Genomic DNA, 10687 nt, shown 5'->3' with positions numbered 1-10687 from the left:
CGCTCTTCCCCAGAGGGAGCTGGCCCTCAAAAAGTCCTAGGCCATAGGCGTCAGGACGTTTACGACGAAGACTGTCCAGCGAGAATGACGGTCCGCAGAACCGCCTTCCGCTAGAGGGGACTTGGCTGTGTTGCTAGAAGCTCTCTGTAGGCCTCCCTTCGAGCCTATCGAGGAGATCTCTGGCCTTACTATCAAGACGATATCTTCTGTCAAGAGAGTTGGGGATCTGCAGGCCCTTTCTTATCTTGACTTTGCGCCCGGTCTGGCTAAAGCGTTTCTGTATCCTTGAGCGGGGTATGCACCGCATTACCCGGTGCCCGTCTCTCCTCAGTGCCCTCAGGAGATCAGTCTGCCAAACCTGCCGGTGTTCCAGGGCGCAGCGGTCTTCCACAAGCGCCACTCTCAGTCACCGCCCGGCAACGTAGCTCTGCCAGCGCTTGCTTCACTCCTAGAAGCTGACGCTGGTCTCACCGCACGTGCTTTTATAGCTGCCTGGTCATTACGTCACCCGCCCGTGACGTCTCGCCCATCTATTGGTCTGATTACACACAAGGTTCAGAGCCAGTCACGCTGAAGGGCGTTCCCGAAGCGTCCTCCGACGCAGCGTCTCGTTCCCTCGAGGAACCATGGTTATATACATAACCTGAGACGTTTTCATGTTGACATTTGGCCAGACATGCCTCGAATAGATTTTAATTTAGAGTTAACAATAGAGTTACATTGATGTCTGATAATCTATGGTGTTAATAATGTCCCCGCATATAGTTATGAAAAACATAGGTAAATCAGTTCTCATAGCTACTGGAGATTTAACGAAATGTCTTTTTTTTAAAGTCTAATAGCTGAATGAGTGCCACTAGCAACTTTCTATGTTATAATAAGGACTTATTTCTAGATTTAATTTGGAATTTTAATGACCTTTAGTGAAACTTCATACTGAATCTGTGTAAAGACCCATCAGTGTGCTTATTAAGTGAAGGCAAGTGGTACTTTTTATAAAAAAAAACACACAACATTGAGAACGTTGTATAGATTTGCATATGCAATGAATGTGTAGGTGTCCTTGGCTAAAGATAATCCTCCTATCTTTTGCTAAAACACAAAAAGGGAAAGGAGGGAGTGAGAGAAAGTGAGAGAGGAAGAGATGAGAATTGTGTTTGTAATTATGAAACACCTCTGTGATTGTGCCGAATACATGGCATAGCAAAATGAATCATTGTACTGGGCGTGAATAATGCAGGAGGAGTGAGGAGCTTCTGGGTAGAGAGTTCACCTAACACATCTGTGCACTGTGGAAATCTAGATCAATAGCGCAAAAGAACATGCAAATATGCCCAGAACTTCTACAGAATATGTCAGAAAACTTTTCAAATTTCTTTTTTCCATGTGATGAATTATTAATTTATATAAGATGTTTGTATACATCCTGCAGTAATCAGAATAGCTTCAATTCACCATGTCAGTTGTTTGGTGTTCTTTCTGGTTCTTATTATAATTATATTTAAATATGAATTTTAATATTAAATATTAGTTTATTTTATATGTTTTATTTTAAATGTATTTACTCATATGAACAATATTTTAAACCTGCAGTTGTGATAATGGCCAGAAAGACTCCTTGTAGATGGTAAAACTTTGCCTTTAAAATTTTAAAATGTCTCCAAACAGCACATTTTTGAATATTATAAGGTAGGTCAAACACTGGCACTTCAGAGAGTCTTATTTTCACTTCTGAGTATCACACTGACTGTGGCAGCATTCTCTCAGGGTGCCTTTCTGCCCTGTTTTTAATAACACTCTCCACATCTTAGAATCTGCCCTCGCCATTAACCCTGAGACACTTTTTGACCCTTGTGCTGTCTGAGGACCCATTAGACGGGGTCTGGTTGAGGGTTACATTGATGGACGCTTCTTCTGTCCCTATTGCCTGCATATATTTTCTGCTCCCACACACACAAATGTCTAAAAATGAAAGGAGGTCATTTCTGAGGGGCTCAGGAAACTTTGTTATAGAAAGCCCCTACTGGCAGAGAAAATGTAAATCATATGACACTCTCCCATGTGTCTCAAATGTCCAGCACTCTGAATGTCAGACACATTGTATGAATACACATTCATAATGTAATGGCACAAAAACTCCAAAAACTATTTATTTTGAAATTAAAAGGTCAGATACTAACACGGAGTTGGAGAACATTTCAGTGCTTGCAATAAAACTGATATAGAATAATTTAGAATATAAACTAAGAGTTGCTGCAACTTCTAGGAGCATGTAGATCTATCTGGCAGTCTTGCGAGTTTCACTGACAGACTGTGAAAATGCATTTGCATTCTCTTATTTTTTTTATCGTCTTGGGTCATTTAGATAAATTAAGCTGATGTTTGGGGTCTCTAGGCCTTTATTGTTCTTGTTTTATGTCTCTCTCTCTTTTCCTCTGTCAGCTCCAGTGACTGTCACTGGACTTTTTATATGTACCTGCTGGAGATCAATAAGACAGCTCCTGTGGTGGTCTTTTCTGTTAGGCCAAACAAATAATTGTTTGCTTGACTATAAAAAAATCACTTTAAATGCCATATTTCATCCACACTTCAGTAGTAAGCATTAAAGCTGGTTGTTTGCACTGAAGAAGACTTGTAGACCCTTGTAAATAGGCCCATGTGTGTGGGCTGCCTCTACTCAAAGGTGGAGTTTGTGGGTAAGCAAAGCTGAAACTGTTTTATCATTGTTTGAGTGTGACAAGTATGTAATGTATCTGATCTTACATACATAACCAAGATGTTTTGCTACTAGCCTGCAGCAGTTGTTCTCTGATGGCCTAATGGCTTTACGCAAAATGATGTTACTTGATATTTTATTGCTTATTTAAAAGGTTACCAAGTTATTTTAGTTTCATTTATTTACTATTATAGTATTTATTAAATATTAAATATCTTTTGGCCCACTAGCTGTTATAAAATACAACTGCATGCTTCTTAAAGAAGAACATTATTTTGATTGTGCTGAATGTCTGTAATTTCCCAAGAAATCTGTCCCGACTGCTCTAAAATATAAATAATTATTATAGGTTTATAAGTGTAAGTAAAATAGTGTAGCTTTAATATTCGCTTTTTTATATTTTCAGTTTTCAATTTAATTTTAGATTAAATAATTTTAATGTACTTTTTGTCATGTTTATCATTAGTAGTATTATTACTGTTATGTATATATAATTACACTGGGGGCCAAAAGTTTGGAATAATTTAGATTTTGTGATGTTTTTGAAAGTTAATTTTTTTCCAAGGCTGTGTTTATTTGATCAGAAATACAGTATTAACCATATATTGTGTAATATTACAATTGTTTTCTGTTTATTCCTTTGATGGAAAAGCTGAATTTTCAATTTTCAGCAGTCATTACTCCACTCTTCAGTGTCACATGATCCTTTAAAAAACATTTATTTTTATTTTTTATTATTTTTCTAATTTCACCATTACTATTAGTAATTTTTGTATTTACATTTATTTCATTTCTAATTATCAAATTAATTTTTTTTCATTTAATATTTATATTTCATTTCAGCTCTATTTCAGTTAACAAAAACAAATTTTAATAGTTTTATTTTAGTTAACATTAACAACACTGAATGCTACTGATGTGGCTGTGGAGGTACATAAAGATAAAAGGGTTGGCAAATACTCATTTATCTTGAACTAATTTATCTAAAATTGATCTAAGTCTTCTCTCTCTTTAGCTCAGAACTGCTCAGGTCATCGTACATGTGGTCAGTGCCTGGGACATCCTGACTGCGGTTGGTGCGGAGACCCTACAGACACAGGTCAGGGCCAGTGTATTGAGGGATCATACCGTGGACCAATGAGGAGCCTGAGCAGACAGAGCCGAGAGAGGGTATTGGACACCAGTGTCTGTTCAAGAGAAAAGGGCTATAACTGGGCCTACATAACCTGCCCAGGTAAACATAAAAACACACATGTACACACACACATATATGCACTGATTACCAGTCACTGATGTTGTGTGTGAAAACAATCTAATCAAATTAATACACACTCCTCACTGTATGTTTCAGCATGTCAATGTAACGGCCACAGTACGTGTGTTAACGGCAGTGTGTGTGAGCAGTGCAAGAATCTCACAACTGGGCCGCAGTGCCAGATCTGTCTACCTGGTTACTATGGAGACCCCACAAATGGAGGGAAATGCCAAGGTGAGATATTTCTTTTTATGTGCATGTGTACAAGTATTTGTCTGTCTGTTTGTGTGCTTGTATGTATCTGCGTTTGAAAATCAGTCTCTCTTTTAAGCTTGCATGATTTTGTCTCTGTGGAACAAGATATATTTAGCAGAATATCCAGATGTTGTTTTCCATAGAATGAAAATGAATAATAAATATGGCTATCAAGCTACAAAGAACACAAGTACCACAAAAGTAGTCCATTTGATCGTGCCATACATTCCAAATATTCAAACGACCGCTTAATATGAAGAACAAAGCGATACTTAAAAGGGATAGCTCACCCAAAAATTAAAATTGTGTCTTTAATTACTCACTCTCATGTCGTTCCAAACCCGTAAAACCTTATTTCATCTTCAGAACACAAATTAAGATATTTTTGTTGAAATCCGAGAGTTTTCTGACCCTGCATAGACACAATGGAACTGACACGGTCAAGACCCAGAAAGGTAGTAAGGGCATCCTTAAAATAGTCCATGTGACATCAGTGGTTCCACCATAATTTAAAGCTACGAGAATACTTTTTGTGAGCAAAGAAAACAAAAGTAACAACTTTATTCAACATGCATCATGATACACTCGTGAATGGCAGCGGAGACTGACCCAGAAAAGAAGAAATTGAATAAAGTCGTTATTTTTGTTTTCTTTGCACACAAAAAGTATTTTCGTAGCTTCATAAAATTAATTTTGATCCACTGATGTCACTTGGACTATTTTAATAATGTCCTTACTACCTTTCTGGGCCTTGAACATGGTGGTTCCGTTGCTATCTATGCAGGGTCAGAAAACTTTAGGATTTCATCAGAAATATCTTAAAGTGTGTTCCGAAGATGAACGAAGGTCTTAACAGGCTTGGAATGACTAAATGACAGAAATCTCATTTTGGGGTGAACTATCCTTTTAAGTTGTCAGTCATTAAAGATAAATATACTGTGCCTGTTACATATATATATATATATATATGTGTGTGTGTGTGTATATATACATATTATATATACATATATACGTTTGTGATTTCACTACAAAGGACAGCAAATGTGCCTCTACCTAACTGACTAGAGGGAAGCATAATACTTATTACATTTTTGTATGAATGTGTGCATACATGGATGGACTCGACTGACCAAAAACTTGCCGCTATAATTTTTGTTTTAAATGCCGTTCCATATTGTTTCAGATCAGTTAAGGTCTGAATGATTGTTAAATATATCGCCATGGCAGGGTGATTGTGCAGAGTGAGAATTCTGTGGAAATGTGAGACTCTGCAGTGCAAGATAATGAGTGAGGCTGTCCAATTTCAGCCTGGGCAACCTGCTAAATATCTCAATTTTCATGGAAGAAAAAAATCATATTGGTTTGGAAAGGTATGAGATGTGAGGATGCGAGAACTTTCATTATTTGTTAAACTACCCCTTTAAGGTGTACATATGGCCGCACACTATTTCAAACTGAAATCGTGCATTTTTAGTCTTCATGCATCCAGATGTACTAGAGGATATCCCAGTGTCCCCCATCTAATTTTTTTGTAATGGTTAGTGTGGCCATATTTCATTACGAGTGCAGTATTCAACCTGACACAAATTGTATTGATTTGATGTGGGCTCCTCGTGTTAGTTCTTCGCTGTGGCTTTTCTCCCGGTTTCCAATCACTGAGTTTATATACAAGCTTCATCGCTCTTAGAGATGAAACTGCAGCGAGAGCGAGAGAAAGGCAGCAGAGAGGCGAAGAGGCGCAAGGAAGGTGGTGTAATAACATCATTCTATGTCGGACAGATGTGCGTTTTCTCCACATTCTGTGACATTAAATCACTCTTAATCATTTTCTTATTTCCTGGAGTTGACTGCCGCCCCACCTCCTCGCCTATACGAGCGGTCCAGCGCTCACAGCGGAGATTTGATAGATGTGCGGCCCTCCACATCTCTCAAGGATACGCGCCCTCCTCCCTGTTGAATACCTCCGTGATTAAGAGTGCTTTATTGACTGTGTCTTGGTGTAAATGTGCACGTGTGTTTAATGCTCTGATTGTGGCCGCCGCTAATCCAGCAGTGTCATTTTTCAGAGTTAGTGAATGGAGGAGATTTACCTCACCTCGTACACTAATGCTTTTTAGCCACTGATCTGTGTTAGATTAGACGAGGAGAGATGGAGAGCAGCCCACTGTGTGGAGAACAGGGAAGGCTGGATGGATATCTCTCACAGAGTGTGTGCATGTGTGTTGTCTGAAGGAGAAAAGAGACAGGCCATCAAAGTGAGATCAGGGTAAAATATGACACGTGGCCGGCTGCCCTTGACGAGAGAGAGAAAACAGTCTGTGGAAGATGGAGGACATGTGTCCTTTTGAAATAACCCGCTTAGTTAGAGGACAACAGAGGGCAGACAGAGTCCTGGGATTTTGTGTGTTTTTTAATGTTTGAATATTTAGTTTGGAATTCATGCTTTTCAAATGAGAGCCATGATTTGCTGATGTCTGTCTTGTGTGCATGTACATACTTGTATGTGTGTGGGCTTGTTAGGAACAATTTTTTTACTGTAGTAAATAGTAAAACTATTTAATTCTATTAAAAAAGCATAAATTAAATGTTAAAGACAAATAAAAAAAATCACGATTAGCAGTTTTTTTTTTTGGAAGATGTACAGAATCTGGTCTGGAATCAGAAAATGAATCAAATGATATTAAAGGTGCAGTAGAACATCTTGAAAAATGCTAACTTCAGCCTGATAGCACTGAAAGCGAACGCCCCACCCTCACTGCAAATTGCCTTCCAAAGCCACACCCCCTGAACGCATATACGCTCACAGACCAGACGACCAGAGACAACATTACTACAATACATCATGTGTCATTCACTGGTGAGAAAACTTTATAGTACAGTTAGTAAAAGTACTGCAATAACAGGAAGGAAGGTCAGGTTGTTGATGTTTGCCTGTCATTTTCGCTGCCTGCATAGCGTACGTGAACGCGCTGGTGGCGTATTCTGTCTGCGCGAACCGGGTGCGCAGAGGTATGTAAACACATATGATGACAGGCAGGTAGGAAAGTCAATCAAAATGCTCGGATCATAATGCTACACAGTTTCAAAGCAGAAAATGCATAGATAATGCATGTTTCACATGTAATAGATTTAACAAGACAGAGAGTTGACTATCAAGGGAAAAATCCACTCTAATGAGCTGATTCATTTGAACAAATCAATCAGATAGATTCGCAAACAGTGCAAACAAGTAACTCTGAACTGACTCTTTTAAACAAAACTTAAACTTAAAAACTTAAACTTTTATGTTTGAATGCTCAGAAGTTATCTGCTTGAGTTGGTCTTACATTTGATCCACTCTATTTCATTCACAAAATGGTACCAGAGCATAAGTTGACAGTTGAGTAATTTTGTAATTTGATTATTAAAGTAATTTGGCTTTTAATTTTTTTTTTTTACCACCACATGTATAAGCAATTGCAAAAGTGATCTTTGCATTAGGTCTCATTTTGCCTGATCCAATAACAATATTGTGATTATTGTCATATTGTGACTTAAATATTTAAGGCAATTGGCGATATCCATACCTAGTGCTCATTGAATGTAACAGCATTAAGTATGTGTCTGTATAATGAACACACTAATACATGTAGAATGTATTGTTGTGTGTATTTAGCATGGTAACAGTTCCCCCGTCCAGCTCAAAATCCTGCATTTTCCATACCTCATTATGGTTTTAAATGGAAGCGGCTTTGTGTAAATAGTCATACTTGGTTACCATACTCGGTAGTGTTTATCTGTGTACTTATTTGTAGACATTTACTGTTTTTTTTTTTGTATTTGTGTGTGTACCTGACAGAGTCATATTGACCCTACAGCGGTGCTATTTCTGGCCTCTGACTGGACAAACACATGCACACAACACCCTTATTTTCCCTCTCTTTATTTGACCTGTATAAGTCATTCTCTGCTTGAGGTCTAAAACACACACCTGTTCAGTCACCCAACATGACAGCCAAAGCTGGACCTGGAGCGTGAAAACATGAAAGTTTTGGAATAACGTGTTCATTTCCATGCAAACTTCATAATTTTCACAATTATTGGCATAGTTCACCAAAAAATGAAAATTCTGTAATCATTTACTCATCCTCATGTCGTTCCAAACCTGTATGACTTTCTTTCTTCTGTGAAACATAAAGACATTTTTGAAAAACATCTGTGTTTTTTAGTCATACAATGAAAGTCATCAGTAATCACCAAAACTGTTCATTCTTTAAAATATCTACATTTGTGAAAGAAAGTGATACAGGTTTGAAAAGATAATTTTAAACTTTGGGTGAACTAGCACTTGAAGTCCATCAGGTGAATTTCAAGCCCCTTAATCACTGACAAAGTTGAATCAATCTCTCATAGATAATAAACATGAACCTGTAATAATGGCTTTAAAATCCTTTTAAATCTGTTTTAGCTTTGTAAACTTTGTTGCCTCGGTAACAAGATAATTGAGAGCACTCCCACTAATTATATAGTGTCTGATGAAGGTTCCCTAATGATTGTGAAGCTGATGGAACTAGTATGACAGTATATAATGAGATTATAATGAACATTTGGGAGGTGCATGTTCAAATAGTCCCGCTAATTGCAGTGCTACAGGTAAATAAGCAGTTGTTTCTCCTCTCTTATTCCTGGATAGTTTGTGGTATCTCCTGATCCTGAATCCCAATTTGAGCCTTTCGGATAGAACCAAAGAGGGATTTAGTGAGGCACTTACTATCTCTTACTATGTTCTTATTGTCTCTTTCTCCCTTTATTCCTGCTTCCTGTTTATGTCTGCATGAATCCTCATTAGAAACATGCTAGTAGTCAGCCATTCATTTCCAAGAAACCCCGCTCACTGAAGATGATTCACTTCACTCGTAGCATTTGTACTGCACTGATGCACCAAGCCATTTGTGGCTGTTTGATGCCACACATTAACTCATATTCATATTTAATAGGAACTGTGGATGGGTACAAGAAGACCAGTATATCTGTGTACGTATTAGGGCTGTGTATCACCAGCAAAGTCACGATCCGATACGTATCACGATACAGAGGCCACGATACGATACGTATCACAATATGGGACTGCACTGAATTTCACCTCAGAAGAATTGAGTAAAACAGCAGTTTATTAAACACTGCAGTGACATTTCTAACTATTGGCGGAGCAGGCAGTTGACCTCTGCATTACGTCAGCCAAATTTCATAATCGTGACAGCCCTAATACACAGCTTCTCTCTCTGTCTAATAAATTAACACTTGATGAATTACACTTTTCTGAGAATAGAATATTGAAGTGGAGATCGCTAAACTGCAAGCTAAAACTAAAACCGGTGTTTTCAGAAAGCAAGCGCGTTTATCCACAGCGGATAGAGAGTACATGTACGTGTACGGTTGCCTGGTTGACAAAGATAAGTAACACACTTAGCAGATATTTCCGTATTGCGCAAGTGGGAAGCTCTGTTTCGGGGATTACGTCTCTTTATATCAGGCAACCCAGTTGTGTTCCTCTGCGGCCAGATTAACGCTTGTTATAGCCTATATATTACGCTCCATTCATAATTTTTTTGTAGAAACCTCGCACTTTTGTGCTCAATTTTAAATGTTGTTCTTGTATTCAAATTAAGCGCGGTCCACTGCTGCACACTTGCCACAATATCGATACAGGGACAGCTGTATCGATACTCGTATCGTCAAATCTCTGTGACGATACATCGTCGTATCGAACACAGCACTAGTACGTATAGTATGCATATTTCTGTCCTAAAGTGTAGAGTATAATTTTTGTTAATCATTCACTCCCATGTGTCAGCGCTGCTAGCATCACTCTCAGTGAGTGCGAGCACATGGTGGCAGTCATATAAAGCAGACAAGAGGGGAAACTCTAACATTAGGCACAGATGGAGGAGAGGAGAGCTCCGCTCCGCTCCGCTCCGAACATTTCCTTCCTCCTAATCTCTTTAAGGATCTGTTTGAGATGGCAGTTTGCTTTTTGCAGCAACGCCTGTCCCCTCCATGCTCCTCATCCCCAACAAAACAACTGTGGCATCTAATCATGTTTTGCCACATCCAGTTTGTGTTGTACAAGCTTCTGTTGGGTTTGGGGTGATTGGGTTGTATTCACAGGAGGTCATACTTGACATTCCTTATAAATGCTTGTAAAAATGCTTCATTGGAACATGTGCATCATGTTGGATTGACCCTGTATATATTTGTTTCATTATTGGTTATATAATATTAAATACAATTTAATTTAAAATCATGTTTCATAATTTCTAAATTATTTAATAATAATAATATTGTTATTAAAATATAATAATGTGTTATTATTAGTAAAAATAATTAATTATAAAGATTATAACAATAATAATAATCATAATTAATAATAGAAATGGATACTAGTAAAAAGACGTGTATATGTAACTTATAACATTTATATA

At 37.9% G+C, this 10687-nt stretch overlaps 1 protein-coding gene across 1 annotated transcript in view; it reads left to right on the top strand.

Moving 5' to 3' along the window:
- Positions 1 to 10687, top strand: part of atrnl1a (attractin-like 1a) — a 273170-nt gene that overhangs the window by 81190 nt on the left and 181293 nt on the right. Inside the window, exons 19-20 of the mRNA XM_016516416.1 lie at positions 3732 to 3950; positions 4068 to 4205. Of these exons, the coding sequence (XP_016371902.1) occupies positions 3732 to 3950; positions 4068 to 4205 (357 nt within the window). The remainder of the gene's footprint in view (positions 1 to 3731; positions 3951 to 4067; positions 4206 to 10687) is intronic.

Source organism: Sinocyclocheilus rhinocerous, unplaced genomic scaffold (assembly GCF_001515625.1).
Source record: "Sinocyclocheilus rhinocerous isolate Xijiao unplaced genomic scaffold, SAMN03320098_v1.1 scaffold1829, whole genome shotgun sequence".
Lineage (NCBI taxonomy): Eukaryota > Metazoa > Chordata > Actinopteri > Cypriniformes > Cyprinidae > Sinocyclocheilus > Sinocyclocheilus rhinocerous.
This window is presented reverse-complemented; position numbering and strand designations above follow the sequence as displayed.